Source organism: Podarcis tiliguerta, assembly GCF_965153285.1.
Source record: "Podarcis tiliguerta genome assembly, chromosome: 8".
NCBI classification, from domain to species: domain Eukaryota; kingdom Metazoa; phylum Chordata; class Lepidosauria; order Squamata; family Lacertidae; genus Podarcis; species Podarcis tiliguerta.
This window is the reverse complement of record NC_139541.1, coordinates 6,564,243-6,582,943: the sequence shown is the minus strand read 5'-3', so window position 1 is coordinate 6,582,943 and position 18,701 is coordinate 6,564,243. Positions and strand designations below refer to the sequence as shown.

Sequence of the window (18,701 nt, the reverse complement as noted above, 5' to 3'; positions counted from 1 at the left end):
TGTAATTTGAAGCCATTGCTCCGTGTCCGCTTCTCTGGAGCAGCAGAAAACAACCTTTCTCCCTCCTCTATGTGACATCCTTTTATATATTTGAACATGGCTATCATATCACCCCTTAACCTCCTCTTCTCCAGGCTAAACATGCCCAGCTCCCTTAGCCGTTCCTCATAAGGCATCGTTTCCAGGCCTTTGACCATTTTGGTTGCCCTCCTCTGGACACGTTCCAGTTTGTCAGTGTCCTTCTTGAACTGTGGTGCCCAGAACTGGACACAGTACTCCAGGTGAGGTCTGACCAGAGCAGAATCCAGTGGAGATTCCTGGCAGCAGCTGCTGCCTGGAAGAAGTCCTGAAACTCTGTAAACATCCTTTGCCTTCAATCACACCCCCTGCGTTTGGATGTGCCAAATGCCCCGTCTGCAGTTTCTTCTCACCTGGTGTCTGTAAACCGAGTTGTTCTCTTGCATCGCACTCCTTTGCCCTCGCCAGCTGGGCCCCACCCCAGCCCTTTGCTCCATGGGTCTGAGGCGAAGGCAGAGCAAGGCTCTTCCAGGGCGATAGCAGGTCTGCTCACAGCACAGGCCCCCGCCTCCATGCTGCGTCCTGTGGCCCTTGTTCTGCTTGTGGCTACCTGTGCCAGCGGCTGCCAATAATGGCAACTAGTGGACTATTGCCCAGGCTCCCTTGGCCTTATCAGGCGTCAAGGCCAGGCCAGGCTTGTAAACCTTGAGGAGGAAGGAAGATAAGCGGCTCAAGGTGGAGGCAGCAGACAGAGGACCCTCCTGGGCGAGGCCTCTTGGACCGTAAGCAACAAACACGCAACTCCCTGTCCTGTTCCTCAACTCCCCACCCCGGCTTTCCTGCACTGCTTCCTCCTCGGAGTTTCCCCAAGAAGCCTACGTGGCTTTGCACTTGCAAGGGTCAAAGCCAGGCGTGCTGTGACTTGGCAATTCGAGTGGCTTTGCCTTGAGTGGGTTGCCAGGTTGAGCGGGCTACCAGGCCTGCTCTTTTCACAGGGAGGGAGGGAGACGGGCACCTTCCTTTCTGCCATGTGACAAAAAGAATGAGCCCCATATGGGGGTGTTCCCCCATCTGGGCTGCAACAGCAGGTTGGTTCCAAAGAGGTTCCAGGCCTGCCTTCTTCACCCCTCAGCTGGGTACACCATTTCCTGTTAAAGCTCAGCAGTTCCTGAGAATATCACCTACCCACCCCACAAACCCTGAAGGGTTGTCTTGATTTTTACAGTGTATTGGGGAGCTGTGACCGCAGAAGGGGGAAAAATAGCACCTTGTGCATTTGCTTTAAATATAGTGGTACTTCTGGATTTGAACGGGACTCACAGCTATCCATGGAGGCACAGGTCAATTCTGAGTCCAGGGCAGCTGTTTACCAGCTCCATCTGGTACGCAGGCTGAGACCCTACCTGCCCACAGACTGTCTCGCCAGAGCTGTGCATGCTCTGGTTATCTCTCGCTTGGACTACTGCAATGCGCTCTATGTGGGGCTACCTTTGAAGGTGACCCTTCAAACTACCCGGAAACTACAACTAATCCAGAATGCGGCAGCTAGATTGGTGACTGGGAGCGGCCGCCGAGACCATATAACACCTGTCCTGAGAGACCTGCATTGGCTCCCAGTACGTTTCCAAGCACAATTCAAAGTGTTGGTGCTGACCTTTAAAGCCCTAAACGGCCTCGGTCCAGTAAACCTGAAGGAGCGTCTCCACCCCCATCGTTCTGCCCGGATACTGGGGTCCAGCTCCGAGGGCCTTCTGGTGGTTCCCTCGCTGCAAGAAGCCAAGTTACAGGGAACCAGGCAGAGGGCCTTCTCGGTAGTGGCACCCGCCCTGTGGAACGCCCTCCCACCAGATGTCAAAGAGAAAAATAACTACCAAAGTTTTAGAAGACATCTGAAGGCAGCCCTGTTTAGAGAAGCTATTAATGTTTAATAGGTGATTGTATTTTAGTGTTTTGTTGGAAGCCGCCCAGAGTGGTTGGGGAAACCCAGCCAGATGGGCAGGGTATAAATAATAAATTATTATTATCCGTTCCGGAGCCCTGAAGTGAACGCAACCTATGTCTGCGCGGGTTCGCGCTTCCGCTTATGCGCGTGCCATCATTTTGACTGTCTGTGCGAGCGGTGAAACCCGGAAGTAACGTGTTCTGTTACTTCCGGGTCGCCGCGGAGCGCAACCCAAAAGTGCTCAACCTCAACCCGAGGTATGACTAGTGAAATGCTTGAGGCAGGGGATCCTGGAGGGAAAATTGAGCAGATGCTGGGTGGTGGGGCAGATTCCGCCAGGTGCCCCATCTTACCTGAAGAGGACCACCAGTCTTTGGAGGGGCTGTGGTGGGGAGTTCTGGGCAGCCAGGATGCTGTGGGGTGTGTTAGGCAGCTTATAGCTCGCCTGTTTCAATGCCAGCACAATGCAGCACAGCAGCAGCAGCAGGCCCCATTAGCTAAAGTGGTGCTTCAGGTTAAGAACAGTTTCAGGTTAAGTACGGACCTCCGGAACGAATTAAGTACTTAACTCAAAGTCCCACTGTATACCAAATCTGGTGCAACTGCATTTGGGATACTGTGTGCATTTATAATGTACATTTATAAAATAATGCACAGCATGGATAAAATGGAGAGAGAAGTTTATCACCTCTCACAATGCTAGAATTTGTGGGCGTCCAGCGCAACTGAAAGTTGGAAGATTTGGGATAACAGGAAGTCCTTGACGCCCTGCACAGTTGTTGTTTTTAAAGATATATATGTTTTAATTAAGATTTGCCATCATATGGTTTAAGAGGTCACAATTGTGTTTAAACAGTTGCCTGTGGAGACATTGACAATGCCTTCAAGTCCAAGATGCACTTAACAATGCTCCCCTCCTCCTGTTGGGCTGTAATACTCTGCCTAAGGTTTTGCTCAACCCAGTTGATCATGTAATTTTGTTCCATATTCCACTTGAGATGCTGTATTGCCACGTGATAATCCAGCTGCTTCTTCACTTCTGTGTATACAGTAAACAGCCTCTCTGTTCAGTGGTACCTCGCAAGACGAATGCCTCGTAAGATGAAAAACTCGGAAGACGAAAGAGTTTTTCGTTTTTTGAGTTGCTTCACAAGACGAATTTCCCTATGGGCTTGCTTCGCAAGACGAAAACGTCTTGCGCCTTTTTCTTAAAACCGTCAATGCATTCTTATGGGAAACCGTCAATGCACAGTGGTGCTTCACAAGACGAAAAAACTCACAAGACGAAAAAACTCGCAGAACGAATTAATTTCGTCTTGCGAGGCACCACTGTAGTTTGTCTCAAGCATAATGCTTGAGACAAAATTTTTCCGCTTGGTAAGGTAAAGGTAAAGGTACCCCTGCCCGTACGGGCCAGTCTTGACAGACTCTAGGGTTGTGCGCCCATCTCACTCAAAGAGGCCGGGGGCCAGCGCTGTCCGAAGACACTTCCAGGTCACGTGGCCAGCGTGACATCGCTGCTCTGGCGAGCCAGAGCCACACACGGAAACGCCGTTTACCTTCCCGCTAGTAAGCGGTCCCTATTTATCTTCTTGCACCCAGGGGTGCTTTCGAACTGCTAGGTTGGCAGTCACTGGGACCGAACAGCGGGAGCGCACCCCGCCGCAGGGATTCGAACTGCCGACCTTTTGATCGGCAAGCCCTAGGCGCTGAGGCTTTAACCCACAGCGCCACCCGCGTCCCCATTCCGCTTGGTATCAAAGAGATAGTGACGACCCTCAACTCTCCACTGCTCTCTCTTCTCTTCAATAGCTGTAGTGTGGTCAGCTATCATCGCATTTTTCACAGATGTTGCTTGTGCTACAGTATCCTCATTGAGCTTGTCAGCAAAAGCTGCGACATTTGCACCGTACTTCTTCATTATGTAGATGAGAATTCCCACTATAACACCTCCAGCTATTGTTTCGTGGTTGACTACGTAAAGTTCCTTAGCATGTAGAGCAGAAGCCTAGTCCCATATATACAGTGGTGCCTCGTAAGACGAAATTAATTCGTTCTGCGAGTTTTTTCGTCTTGTGAATTTTTTCGTCTTGCGAAGCACCAATGTGTATTGACGGTTTCCCATAGGAATGCATTGACAGTTTTAAGAAAAAGGCGCAAGACGTTTTTGTCTTGCGAAGCAAGCCCATAGGGAAATTTGTCTTACGAAGCAACTCAAAAAACGAAAAACTCTTTCGTCTTGCGAGTTTTTCGTCTTGCGAGGTACCACTGTATAGGGGCCTGCGACTCCTGTTTTAGGGTATAAGAATTGGAAAATTTCTTCAGGGAATATTCCATGGCGGACTTTTCCTCCTGACTCTGGGAGAGGAGGCACAGGAGCGGAGCGTTGCTGACTTGTGTGAAGTCTTAATATTTGCACGGGCAGAGCGGGCACCAAGCTCCTCAGGCCACCAGCCGGGGCCAGGGCATGCATGGCCAAGCGAGACAACATCACTGCTGCTGCTGCCACTGCGCTCTCCGTCCCTGTGACCCTCCCGGCGAAGAGAACTCAAGATGGCAGCCTCCGTGGAGGAGGTCTCGCTGGCACAGTTGAAGTGGGGAACTTGCCCCTCCAGGAGGCAATGATGGCCACCAACTTGAATGGCTTTAAAAGAAGGTTGGACAAATTCATGGAGAAGGAGAGGGCCATCCATGGCTGCTGGCCATGATGGCTCCGCTCTGCTTCCACAGTTGGAGGCACCCATACCTCTGGATCCCAATTGCTGGAAGCCACAGAATGGGAGGGTTCTGGTGTGCCAATTCAGCCACTGCGAGGACAGGATGTTGGACTAGATGGGCCATGGGCCTGATCCAGCATGCTTTTCTTATGTTCTTAAGACTGAAGAGCGTACAACAGGTAGGTCTCCCCAAAACAAGTCCGAAGAACCTCAGCTCCACTTTCAGGTTAATGATAGCAGGGGTTTTACAGCCTTGGCGCAGCCTGATTGGCTCCACAGATGTCAGACCAGGTCTGCTAATAACTGGGCGTCTGGTGGACTTGGGACAGGCACCTTGGCAGAGCAAGTCTTGGGCACTCCCTCCTTTCTGAAGCTTCTGTTTGGGACTGAGGACAAGCTGCCAGGATGCTGAGCGCCATCCTGCTTGCCTTGGTGCTTTCCAGGGCCGGGCTTGGCCTGGTGAGTGAGGTCCGGGGCCTGGTGGGGGTGGATGATGGAGGGAAGGGCAAGAGGGCTTCAGGAGGTAACAGCCTTCGAAGGGCTTTTGAGCAGCTGAGCTGTTTCTTAGGGGAGCAAGATGAGATGGAACTAAATGGGCAGCCCAAGTCCATCTTTGGTTTCAGCTGCCCACAGAAAATGGTTCCCATATCTCTGGACTGCTAGGGACCAACAGACAGGCCTTGTTCAACTTTCCTAAGACGTTCACACTGGTTTACGAAGGCAGAAATACAGTTGGGAAGGACCGCAAGGGTCATCTAGTCCAAATCCTTGCACGGCAGGAATTGCAGCTAAAGTATCCCTGGCAGATGGCTATTCAACATCTGCTTCAAAATCGCCAGTGGTGTCTGTCACCTTCCAAGGGAGTCTGTCGTGCTGTCAAACAGCTCTTACTGTCAGAAAGGTTTAGCTGGAATCTCTTTCCTTGTCACTGGAATCCACTGGTTTGGGTCCACCGCGTCCAGAGTGGTGGAAAACCAGCTTCCACTATCAGTAACAAAATAGCATAGCAGATACATAGGAGACAATACAGCAAGCAATATTGACAGCCTTGTGGAAGAGGTGCCTCCCCCATCTCGAAGAGTCCGAGTTCTTGCAAATTCCAAATCGGTCTGATGAGATCCACCCTCCTGGACGGATCAGAATTCAGTTGTACTTTCACAGTTTCCCACGGTTCCAATGCAGTTCTTGGCTCAAAAACAAGGCCTCCAAATATATTTTAATGTGTGCGTTTTGAGAGGAAACAGGGATTTTAATGCGGATTCTCACAGCCAAGGGGAAACATCGTGGAACAGAGACGGCCGGCGAGACACAATTATCTATGGATGCAAACGCAATAGGAAGAATAGGGCAGAGGGCTTTCTGGAGGTGGTCTTGCACTGTGTCAAAGAGGACACAGAGCAGCATCACTCCGAATAATCATTGTGTGCATTGTGTTCTCCTACCGCTTCGCTGAAGGGGCGCTGAGCAGAGAGGGGGAGAATTTCCCCCCCCCCCCTGTTCTCCCCCTCCTATGGTCCAGTGCGTCCTACAGAGCGAAAAATACAGTAATTTGCTTAGCGCTTTTGGGATTAGAGATCTCAATGCAATAAATAATCATTGTGAGTAACTTTGTACTGGGGACATGTTATCCCCTTGGCGAAAATGCTCAGGGAGATATTCAGATGGAGAACGAAATCAAGGAAACATTCAAAAGAGGAAATGCTATAGTAATAGGCAACTTCAGTTACACACACCTAAGGCCCAGATGCGGCCCAATCGCCTTCTCAATCCGGCCCGCGGACGGTCCAGGAATCAGCGTGTTTTTACATGAGTAGAATGTGTCCTTTTATTTAAAATGCATCTCTGGGTTATTTGTGGGGCCTGCTTGGTGTCTTTACATGAGTAGAATGTGCGCTTTTATTTAAAATGCATCTCTGCGTTATTTGTGGGGCATAGGAATTCGTTCATTTTTTTCTTTTTCAAAATATAGTCTGGCCCCCCACATGGTCTGAGGGACGGTGGACCGGCCCCCTGCTGAAAAAGGTTGCTGACCCCTGGTCTAGGCTGTTGCGTACATATCACACATAGGGGTAGCATTTCTAGATGCCCTCAATGTCTGTGCCCTAGGAACAGAGCAGGGTGCCCGGGACTTCATCTTAAGTGGCACCAGAACTTGGTGCAAGTGATCTTGAACCAACTGGGAACAGTGACCATAGTGCTATCTGATTCAGTGTATGTGCAAATAGACAATTGCAAAGAAAATCTAGCGGTCACATTTCAAATTTCCTAAACCAGAGAAACTGGGACAAAAAGGAAGTTGCAAGGGTCAAAGTCAAGAGGGTCAATTCGCTCCAAATATTTGGGGGGTTGTTTAAAACGACAGTATTAGCTAGAATGTATGCACTGTAGATCAAATGAGGTACTGGCAGGGTGCCAATGTGGTCAAATAAGCTGTTAGAGAGGCAAGAAAATTTCCATTAGAAAATGGAAGTCTTGTTCAAATGAGACCAAAAAGGAACATGAAAATACAGAGAGAAGTATGCAGACAGTAAGGAATGCAAAAAAGAAGAAGAAAAGTATTTGAGGAGCAAATTGCTAAAAACAGAAAGAACACGAGCAATGAAAGCTCTCAGGTATGTTGCTAGCAGACAGCCAGTTAGGCAGGCAGTGGGGTCTCTTTGGGTGATGGGGGGGGGGGAATTGTGCCAAAGGAGAATAAGGCGACTGCAGAGAAGCAGAATAATAATAATAATAATAATAATAATAATAATAATAATAATAATAATAATAATTTATTGTTTATACCCCGCCCATCTGGCTGAGTTTCCCCAGCCACTCTGGGCGGCTCCCAATCAAGTGTTAAAAGCAATACAGCGTTAAATATTAAAAACTTCCCTGAACAGGGCTGCCTTCAGATGTCTTTTAAAGCTAGGATAGCTGCTTATTTCCTTCACATCTGATGGGAGGGCATTCCACAGGACAGGTGCCACTACCGAGAAGGCCCTCTGTCTGGTTCCCTGTAACCTCACTTCTCGTAATGAGGGAACCACCAGAAGGCCCTCGGCGCTGGATCTCAGTGTCCGGGCAGAACGATAGGGGTGGAGACGCTCCTTCAGGTCCACTTCTGTCTTCACAGTAGAAGAGACTTTGACAGGAAGGAAGTTTGAGGAACAATAGTGGTGACAAAAAAGTCTAGACCTAACTGACAAAATAAATACTAAGAAATAACCGGTTCTGTATGACATCTCTCCCTCCCCCTCCTATGGGACCAAGGCGGCTGCCCTCACAGTAATCCATCAGGCAAAATACTGTTCCTTCTACGGAGTGTGTGGCAAGAACCCCGAAATCAGTTCCAGTCTTCTCCCAGCAGTTGTCCCTTGCATCTCCAACACGCCGGCCCGGAAAGTCAATGGCTCCCACCTCAACCTCCTCCGGACCATCTGCCCGATGCTGTTCACGGGGGCCAATGACACCTTCGCCTGCTGCTCCGAGGACCAGCTGCGAGACCTGCAGACCAGCCTGTCCATGTCCCAGGCGATTCTGTCTCGCTGCCCGTCCTGCTCGGAGAACTTTGCCAGCATCTACTGCCAGAGCACTTGCAGCCCAGACCAGAGCCTCTTCACCAACATCACCCGCTATTTCAACCGCACCATCCAGGGGGAGGAGAAGCAAGGGGTCTTAGAGTACGAGTGCTACTACAGCCAGCGCTTTGCTCAGGAGTCCTTCGACTCTTGCAAAGGGGTGAGGATGCCGGCCACGGGCGGCTACGCCATCAGCGCCATGTGTGGCAAATATGGGGCCACCTTATGCAACAGTCAGAGGTGGCTGGATTTCCAGGGGGACACAAGCAACGGGGTGGCCCCTTTGGCCATCTCCTTCCAGCTGGTGCCCGAAGGCTCTGCCCCAATTCAGGGTGGCATCGTGCCCTTCAACGGAACGGCCTGGAAGTGCAGCGAGGCAGTGGGCAATGGGACCAAGGAGAGGTGTTCATGCCAAGACTGTTCCCAGGCATGTCCTGCAGGCCTGGACCCTCACCCTGCCCAGAAGCCCTTCCAAGTGGGGGAAATGGGTGGGGTCCTGTTTCTATGCATCTTCTTCTTCTGCCTCCTCATGGTGCTGTTTGTGGCCTTCCTGATCCAGCGAGGGTGCTCCTGCTCGTGTCGGAAAAAGAAGGACAAAGGCCCCAAGAAAGCCATGCCCAAGCCAACCTGTTCTCAGAAAGTGAGCCAGGCCACGCACGACTTCCTGGCCAGGATATTCAGCTGCTGGGGCACACTGGTGGCCTCCTACCCCATCCAGGTGATCGCCGTCTCGCTGGTGGTGGTGATAGTGCTCTCCAGCGGGCTGGTCTTTATCCAGCTGACCACAGACCCTGTGGAGCTGTGGTCCAAACCCGACAGCCAGGCCCGGAAGGAGAAGACCTTCTATGACGAGAACTTTGGGCCCTTCTTCAGGACTAACCAGGTCATCATGACCGCCAAGGACCGTCCCAGCTACACCTACGACTCCCTCATCCTGGGCAATAAGAATTTCAGCGGCATCCTCTCCATGGAGGTTCTGCTGGACCTGCTGGACCTGCAGCAGAGGCTGCAAGCCATCGAGGTCTGGTCTGAGGAGTATGGCAGGAACATCTCTCTGAAGGACGTCTGCTATGCCCCCCTCAACCCTGAGAATTCTACCCTCTCTGACTGCTGCGTCAACAGCCTGTTGCAGTATTTTCAGAACAACGTGACACGCTTGAATATGACGGCCAACCAGACGATGAGGGGCAAGAATGGCACCGTGGACTGGCGGGACCACTTCCTCTATTGCGTCAAGTAAGCCCTGGCCCCCAGGGGACCCCCTTTTTAATATACACTTTAGTGGGACAGTGGCCTTTGTTTTGATCAGGCTGAGCTGGAGCAGGGGGTGTGAGTCCTGTGTTTGGAGTCAGGATCAAATTACTGTATTTTTCGCTCTGTAAGACGCACCAGACCACAAGACGCACCTAGTTTTTGGAGGAGGAAAACAAGAAAAAAAATATTCTGAATCCCAGAAGCCAGAACAGCAAGAGGGATCGCTGCGCAGTGAAAGCAGCAATCCCTCTTGCTGTTCTGGCTTCTGGGATAGCTGCGCAGCCTGCATTCGCTCCATAAGACGCACACACATTTCCCCTTGCTTTTTTGGAGGGAAAAAGTGAGTCTTATAGAGCAAAAAATATGGTACCTCCTGTGCCAGCTTGGCACAGACCTCGAGGCAGGAGGTGAGGTTGGGCCTTCCCGGGAGCCTGGTTTTGTTGGCAGCGCCCAGAGGCGGCCTTCAAAGTGGAGGGTTGGCAACCAACTGCTGGCTCTGAGTCTCTGCTCATGCTTCGCTGCAGTCCAGCAAGAGCAGGGCCCTTCCTCCCACAAGTGCCATTGTCCCTTTGCCTGTGGCTCAGGCTTAGAGCCCCGATAGGCGATCGGAAGGTCCTCTGTTCGTCCCCATCATCATCCCTAGGTAGGGTTGAGAAAGGCCTGGGAAGCTGGAGAGCCGCTGCAAACTGAGGTTGACTGGGGGGGGGAAACGTTTTGGCTCTGTGGCCCCCACCCCTCCATGCCAACGTGGACAGGTGCCGAGACAAATCAGATCACAGCATGACAATAGGGATGTCCTATTCCATAATGATGATGATGATACAGTGGTGCCTCGCAAGACGAAAAGAATCCGTTCCAGGAGTCTTTTCGTCTTGCGGTTTTTTCGTCTTGCGAAGCAAGCCCATTGACGGAGTAGCGCTATTAGCGCTATTGGCTAAAAAAGGGCTAAAAACGGCTTTTTTAGGGGGGGGGGATTAGCGGGTTTGCTGCTAAAATGCTTTTAGCAGCTTAGCGATTCAGATAAGGGGTTTTGGAGCAAAAAAAAAAAATCGAATTTTTTCGTCATTTTTCATCTTGCGAAGCAAGCCCATAGGGAAATTCGTCTTGCGAAGCGCCTCTGCAGACGGAAAACCCTTTCGTCTTGCGGGTTTTCCGTCTTGCGGGGCACCACTGTATTCTGTTTTATACCCCACCCATCTGACTGGGTAGCCCCAGCCACTCTGGGCAGCTTCCAACAAATATAAAAACATAAATGTAAAGGGACCCCTGACCATTAGGTCCAGTCGTGCAGCGTTCATCTCGCTTTACTGGCCAAGGGAGCTGGTGTACAGGTTCTGGGTCATGTGGCCAGCATGACTAAACCGCTTCTGGCAAACGAGAGCAGCACACAGAAACGCCGTTTACCTTCCCACCAGAGCGATACCTATTTATCTACTTGCACTTTCGAACCGCTAGGTTGGCAGGAGCAGGGACTGAGCAATGGGAGCTCACCCTGTAGCGGGGATTCGAACCGCTGACCTTTTGATCGGCAAGTCCTAGGCTCTGTGGTTTAACCCACAGCGCCACCCGCGTCCCCTATAAAAACATAAGTGAACATTTAAAAACTTCCTTATACAAGCTGTCTTCAGATGTCTTCTAAAGGTTGTACAGTGGAACCTTGGTTTTCGAATGTAATTCGTTCCGGAAGACTGTTCAACTTCCGAAACGTTCAAAAACTGAGGAGTAACTGGCGGTGGGCAAAATCCATTGAGAAAAAAAGAAAAACACGCAGCGGAAGCCGTTTGGCTTCCGAGGCACGTTCAAAAACAGAAGCAATTACTTCCGGGTTTTCGGCATCCAAAATGTTTGGCTTCTGAGATGCTCTAAAACTGAGGTTCCACTCTATAGTTACTTATCTCCTTGGCTCGGGAGTGGCATAACTCCATAACCTCCAGCACTTCTCTGATGGAAATAGGGACGTCCTAAGGAAAAGCGGGACATTCCGGGATCAAATGAGGTACTGGGATGATGGCTTCTGTAAATCCAGGACTGGCCCTGGTAAATAGGGTCTGGCGCAAAGCACCTTGCAAAGCATACAGGTGGCACTGTGGGTTAAACCACAGAGCCTAGGGCTTGCCGATCAGAAGGTCGGCGGTTTGAATCCCCGCGATGGGGTGAGCTCCTGCTGCTCGGTCCCTGCTCCTGCCAACCTAGCAGTTTGAAAGCACATCAAAGTGCAAGTAGATAAATAGGTATCGCTCCGGTGGGAAGGTAAACGGCATTTCCGTGCGCTGCTCTGGTTTGCCAGAAGCGGCTTAGTCATGCTGGCCACATGACCCGGAAGCTGTACGCCGGCTCCCTTGGCCAGTAAAGTGAGATGAGCGCCGCAACCCCAGAGTCGGCCACGACTGGACCTAATGGTCAGGGGTCCCTTTACCTTTAAAGAAAAGCGGGACATTCTGGGATCAAATGAGGAACTGGGATGATGGCTTCTGTAAATCCGGGACTGGCCCTGGGAAACAGGGTCAAAGCACCTCGCAAGCCCCACGCCTCCGCCCCAGCCAATGACCCTTCTTTTTTCAGACACTGGCTGCTCAAGCGAGTTCCCGGTGTGTGCAGCTGACTCAGCAGGCTTGGGCCCTCCTGTCCTTCAGCACTTTAGGGCTCCTAGTTGTGCCCGCTGCTTCTCTTCCCGCCCCACCTGCAATTTCAGGTGTGGGGAAGTGACTGCATTTTGGGGGCCGCAGCTGAACTCCTGGTGGTGCAAATTTGGCTTGTGGGCAGGAGGTTCTCCACGCCTGAAGCAGACAGTGCAGAGCTTGATGGGTCGGTTCTGGCAAAGCCAGCGTCCTCTGCTGTCCCTGGTGAACGAGGCGGCTCCTTTCCTCTGAAATCAGGAGGGCTTCCCGGAGGGTCCTTAATGCCGGGCTCTCACTAGGCGTTCAATTCCTTTTCCTTCGCAGCTCACCTCTCTCTTTCCAAGACATCACCTCGCTGGAGCTGAGCTGCATGGCAGAATACGGAGGGCCTGTCTTCCCTTTCCTGGCCGTGGGGGGGTATCCAGGTAAGAGGCATGCCCACCCCCTGGGAGGAAATAATTGGGTCTTTTGTGTCATGCACAGATTGGGCTGCCCAGGCCACAAGGGGCTGTGGTTATAAGTGGTATCAAGACATTTTTTAAGGTCAGGGCGCTGTGTGTGTGTGCGCACACATGCACATGTGCTATTTTGATACTGTGGCAACCACCAGCGCTTACGTTGTTTTTTTAAAAAAATGCTTTTTATTAACTTTTTGTTACAACACATAAACACACATACTAAGCTGTAAGGACAATTAAGAAACAAACTAAAGAGAAAACACAAAACAAATGACAAACACATAAAGCCATGAATCCGTACGCTCTTGCACACAGAATTATTTTATATTTCCCATTCTTATTCTTTTCTAGTATTACTTCTTCCTCCTCAAAGTGGGTCTATTTTCCTGTTTGTTCATCTGTTTCTTTCTCATTTCATCATTCCTACCCTTCTCCATCTACTGGACTTAGTTTTCCTACCCTTCTCCATCTACTGGACTTAGTTATAGACCATATTGTGGTTTGCAAAAATTACTCAATGCAAGTTCAGTTTTGATTTGAGGACACTGGTTTTTTAGGTAATCTCTATACACTCCCCACTCTTTTTGGAACCTTTAGTTAGACTGCCCCCTAATTGTATCCGTCAGTTTTGCCATTTCAAAATATTCAAATAGTCTGTCCTCCCACTCTTTTTTTGTTGGTACTATTTCACTTTCCCAATGTTTAGCTATTACTATTCTTGCTGCCATTGTTGCGTATAAGAATGTGCTCTTATTTTCATTTGGAGTATTTGAATCTAATATGCCCAATCAGTGGCGTAGCGTGGGGGGTGCAGGGGGGCCCGGCCACACCGGGCGCAACATCTGGGGGTTAGGGGGCGCAAATTACTTGCCTTGCCCCGGGTGCTGACAACCCACGCTACGCCACTGTGCCCAATAGGAAAGCTTCTGGTTTCTTTATAAAAAGTTTGTTCAAATATTTTTTCCCCCAACTCTTCACATACACCAAGTTCCACATTTCAACTGTGCAGGGTGTCAAGGACTTGCTTTTATCTATTCCAAATCTTCCAGTGTTCAGCTGCATTGAACGTCCACAAGTTCTAGCACCACAGCTTATGTGTCCCCCCCCTTTGCCCCCCATTGCTCCTTCCTAAAAAAGAAAGAAAATTGAAAGAAAATAGCTTATTCCCATTTTTTCCTCTTTTTTTTCTTTCTTTCCCCCTTCCTTTCTTTTTTTGAAATGAGTGGTGGTGAAAACACAAATGAAAACGAAAATAAAAGAAATTTCATTTCCGCACATTTGTATCCAGACGTGCATAATCTTTATCCATCACCTAATATATTCTGTATAAACTCGTTCCAAGCACTGTAGTAATAATAATAATAATAATAATAATAATAATAATAATAATAATAATAATTTATTATTTATACCCCGCCCATCTGGCTGGGTTTCCCCAGCCACTCTGGGCGGCTTCCAACAAAACACTAAAATACAATAACCTATTAAACATTAAAAGCTTCCCTAAACAGGGCTGCCTTCAGATGTCTTCTAAAAGTTTGGTAGTTATTTTTCTCTTTGACATCTGGTGGGAGGGCGTTCCACAGGGCAGGCGCCACTACCAAGAAGGCCCTCTATCATTATACTTATCCGGAGAGGAAATTCCTGAGGGTCTCAAGATGCCCCACCTAGTCAGGCCCAACAGGGGCACCTGAGAGGCCTGGAGAAACCACCATACCTGTGGTTTGAGGGAGAAGATGGGGGGCTGTGTGTGAGGGAACTGGGGCTCTCGGGGGGGGGGGCTTGCTGCCTTGCGGATGTGCCACCCCCAACCTGCCTCTCTGTGACCTCCTTCTTCTCTGCCTGACAGAGGAGGAGTACTCGGAAGGCCAGGCCCTCATCTTGACGTTCTCCTTGAACAACTTCCCTCCCAGTGACCCTCGATTCGACTTCGCCATGTTGTGGGAGAAGCAGTTCCTGGAGATAGTGCAGGAATTCCAGCGGAAACATGAAGACAGCTACACGGTCGCCTACATGGCAGAGGTGGGTGTTGCTGCTGCCCCACAAGGGTCCCTATCAAGGACCCTTGTGCCTTTTGCCATTGGGGGCTGGGGCTACTGGTTGGGGCCACCTCACACCACTGCGGTCAGCCGTGCCCAGAACTTCCTGACAGTAAGAGCTGTTTGACAGTGGAATTTGCTGCCAAGGAGTGTGGTGGAGTCTCCTTCTTTGGAGGTCTTTAAGCAGAGGCTTGACAACCATATGTCAGGAGTGCTCTGATGGTGTTTCCTGCTTGGCAGGGGGTTGGACTCGATGGCCCTTGTGGTCTCTTCCAACTCTATGATTCTATGATCTGCCGGGCAGAACCAGCCCATTCCACTGACCAGTGGACGCCAGATTTGAAATGAAGGCACAGGTGCCCGGCCAGCCCCAAAGTGACCTGCCAGGCTAGTTGGAGAAGGTTATATTCCATCCCTGCTCCCCTTCTGTGCTGTGTCTATGTCCTTCTCCTTCTTTTATTTGTCCTCGCTGCCCAAATCAGTCAGGTCGGTGGCGGAGGAGAGGAGAAAAACCTGCCCAGAGAACCTGATGTTCATCATTTTTAAACTTTGGGATTTTTCAATTTTCAGTGGTATCTCAGGTTAAGTACTTAATTCGTTCTGGAGGTCCGTACTTAAGCTGAAACTGTTCTTAACCTGAAGCAGCACTTTAGCTATGGGGCCTCCTGCTGCCGCCGTGCCGCCGGAGCCCGATTTCTGTTCTCATCCTGAAGCAAAGTTCTTAACCTGAAGCACTATTTCTGGGTTAGCGGAGTCTGTAACCTGAAGCGTATGTAACCTGAGGTACCACTGTACAGTGGTACCTCGGGTTACTGACGCTACAGTTTACAGACACTTCAGGTTACAGACTCCGCTAACCCAGAAATAGTACCTCGGGTTAAGAACTTTACCTCAGGATCAGAACAGAAATCGTGCGGCGGCAGCAGGAGGCCCCATTAGCTAAAGTGGTACCTCAGGTTAAGAACGGTTTCAGGTTAAGAACACACCTCCAGAATGAATTCTTAACCCGAGGTACCACTGTATGTCCCTCTCATCCCTGTGTGCCTGGAGAGCTTGAGCTGAGCGGGCACAGAATCAGGGGCATCTCTCGGGTGGTGCAAGGAACGTGGAGGGCCAGCCTGAGTTATGCGCTTTGAGCATCTTATGTGCCTGAGAAGCCAATGCTGAGCTGGCCTTTCGAAATTGGTTGTCCTTCCCCGGCTGGTTTTCCATCAAGGTGCAGTATTCAAAACTCCCATTGTTTTGCGACAGGGAAATTCATTAGTGCGAGCTCTGGGCGCAGTGCTGCGCCTGAGATTTCAGATTAAAACTGCAAAGTGGAAGGAAAGGAGGACTTTTTTCTGCCTCCCCACTTCCAGCTGTTCTGAAGACTGGAGAAGGGACCCTCTTAAGAAGATTATGGGGGGCGGGCAGCGGAAGGACTAGACCTTGCGAAAAATGAACATAATATTTCAGCTGCAATTTGTTCATTTTCAGCTTTGTATTCTTGTTATATAAAAAAAGTGCGCCTAGACATTCCGTTGTTGCGCTCATAACCTCGGTTTAAGGTGCCGTTCAGCTCCTAGTTTTCCTATCTCAGTTTCTAACACTGTTAAGGTGGCTCACATCAACCTACAAAATAAATATATAAAAACATTTCAAGATAATGCATTAACAGTGGCAGAACAGAGCATGATTGAACCAAAAAGTCAGGCGTAATATCATTAGGGCAAGCATCTCATGCTAATAAACACTGAAACAATAAAATGCAAACATCCAAATAAAATGCAAGCATCCAAATTGCAGCAAAAGCAATATCTGCCCCACACCTGCCAGGAAGGGGGTGGGGAAGGCAGGTGGAAAGTCTTCCCCTTGATGGCTCAGGCAGACTCTCCCCTATAGACTCTTAAGGCCCTCTTATTCTCCCCCCCCCCCATAATACCTGCAGCGTTCCCTGGAGGATGAGATCAACCGCACCACCTGGGAGGACCTTCCCGTCTTTGCTGTCAGCTACCTGGTGATCTTTGTGTACATTGCACTGGCCTTGGGCGAGTACTCCAGCTGGAAGCGCATCCTGGTATGAAGGGGCTGCCCCACGGCAAGGCGGGTGGAGGTGGCCAGACCCAAGAGGAGGAGGAGCGGGGGGACAGAGGAGCTCCAGTCCCTCCTGCAGCATCAAAGCTTCCAGTACTTAAGGAGCAGCTGCTTTCTGAGTGCTTCTGGAGATGGGTGCCACCACGAAGAGAGCCCTGCTCTTCTCCTGGACCCAGCACAACATCCGGAAGAGGCTTCATGCCTCTCTGGGTGTAGAAGCAGGTGCAAGGACTGGGCTTGCCTCTGTGCGTCCTCGCTGCTGAGGAGCATCCTCTCGTCACCACGCCTTGCCTCATATTTTCAGGTGGACTCCAAGGTGACGCTGGGCTTCGGAGGAATCCTGGTGGTCCTGGGGGCTGTGCTGTCGTCCCTGGGCTTCTACTCCTACATAGGGCTGCCCTCCTCCCTCATCATCATTGAGGTCGTCCCCTTCCTGGTGCTGGCAGTCGGTGCGGACAACATCTTCATCTTTGTGCTGGAGTACCAGGTGCGAGAAATGCTGGGAGGGCTCCCAAGGCTTGGCATGTCCAGAACAAAGGTGTTTTTGCCGCTTGAGCAGGTGGAGGAACGGAGGCTAAAGAGGCACAAGCAGTGGCAGCCATGGGCCTGCTCTTGTTAGGCAGCAGCCCCAGGCAACGGGGGCAAGCAGCGGCAAGCAGCATGCTGCTTGGGGGCCCAGATCTACCACTCCTCCCAACTGTCCCCGGCCTGCTGCCCAAGGCAAGTGCCTCAGGGGCAGTGGCGTAGCGTGGGTTGTCAGCACCCGGGGCAAGGCAAGTAATTTGCGCCCCCTAATCCGGGGCAAGGCAAGTAATTTGCACCCCCCCCGGCTGCACTGTCCCTCCCCCAGATAGTCCCTCGCTCTCTCTCCGCACCGGACTGCACCGCACGCCTGCCCCCCCCCCCAGTGGGCGGCGACCCGGCGGCTCGGATCGGATTTGCACAGCCAGCACTGCAGTGAGAGAGAGTGAGTGAGCCAGGTAGGGGCAGAGAGCTGCGAGTGGGAGTGCGCCCCCCCCCAGATGTTGTGCCCGGTGCGCCCGGCCCCCCCACGCTACGCCACTGCTCACGGGTAGGCTGGCCCTGTCTGGAACAAAGCAGCTCTCCTACTTCAGGACTGCTGGGCCTTTGGGAAGGAGAAGGGGGTCTGAGACAGCCCAGATTGGAGGGACACCTTTGCACACAGCTGAGGCCAGACTACCCCTATTTGGGAACCCCAGAAGACACCTCGACTTCACCGCCTTGCTGCTCTGTGGGTGAGGACCCCCCCGTTTCTCAGACCCCCTTCCTCTGCCTCCCACTGCAGCGGTGTGAGCCACGGCCTGGGGAGACGACGGAGCAACACATCGGGCGGGTTTTGGGTGACGTGGCGCCCAGCATGCTCCTTTGCAGCCTCTCTGAAGTCATCTGCTTCTTCCTGGGTAAGCAAAGCCACTGCTTCTCTGAGGATGGAGTCGGGTACAAAACCCTGGTGGCCAAATGCCGCCAGGTCTGGGCAGAGAAGGGTGGCAGGGCTCTTGGGGCTCATCTAGACTACTGCTCATCCTGCAACTTCCCTCCAGAAAAAGCCCATCTTTGCCTCTGAATCTCAGAGCAAACATCAACCAGATTTTCTGCGGATGGATGTTTGCGCCCATTCGGTGCTAAAGAGCAGGTTTTCCTGGGGAAAGGGCGGGGCTGATAGAAAACTGCATAGAATGTGGAAATGGGATGATCCCTCAGTTAAAGGTTAAAGGACCCCTGACCATTAGGTCCAGTCGTGACAGACTCTGGGGTTGTGGTGCTCATCTCACTTTATTGGCCGAGGGAGCCGGCATACAGCTTCCGGGTCATGTGGCCAGTAGGACTAAGCCGCTTCTGGTGAACCAGAGCAGTGCACGGAAACACCGTTTACCTTCCCGCCGGAGTGGTACCTATTTATCTACTTGCACTTTGATGTGCTTTCGAACTGCTAGGTTGGCAGGAGCAGGGACTGAGCAATGGGAGCTCACCCCGTCGTGGGGATTCGAACCGCCAACCTTC

General features: G+C 51.2%; 2 protein-coding genes across 2 annotated transcripts in view; one reads left to right on the top strand and one right to left on the bottom strand.

The window, feature by feature from the left end:
* Positions 1-2,736: 2,736 nt before the first annotated feature.
* Positions 2,737-4,433, bottom strand: LOC310683510 (ATP synthase F(0) complex subunit B1, mitochondrial-like; the record flags this gene model as incomplete). The annotated part of the gene is made up of 2 exons (XM_083453442.1): positions 2,737-3,027; positions 4,227-4,433. 2 exons carry the CDS (start codon positions 4,431-4,433, stop codon positions 2,809-2,811), a joined length of 426 nt encoding a protein of 141 aa, XP_083309568.1. The 3' UTR covers positions 2,737-2,808.
* A 585-nt stretch (positions 4,434-5,018) lies between these two features.
* Positions 5,019-18,701, top strand: part of NPC1L1 (NPC1 like intracellular cholesterol transporter 1) — a 30,572-nt gene continuing 16,889 nt past the window's right edge. Inside the window, exons 1-7 of the mRNA XM_083453739.1 lie at positions 5,019-5,136; positions 7,930-9,473; positions 12,434-12,534; positions 14,417-14,589; positions 16,534-16,662; positions 16,984-17,166; positions 17,986-18,100. Coding sequence (XP_083309865.1) covers positions 5,083-5,136; positions 7,930-9,473; positions 12,434-12,534; positions 14,417-14,589; positions 16,534-16,662; positions 16,984-17,166; positions 17,986-18,100 — 2,299 coding nt within the window. The 5' untranslated portion in view covers positions 5,019-5,082. The remainder of the gene's footprint in view (positions 5,137-7,929; positions 9,474-12,433; positions 12,535-14,416; positions 14,590-16,533; positions 16,663-16,983; positions 17,167-17,985; positions 18,101-18,701) is intronic.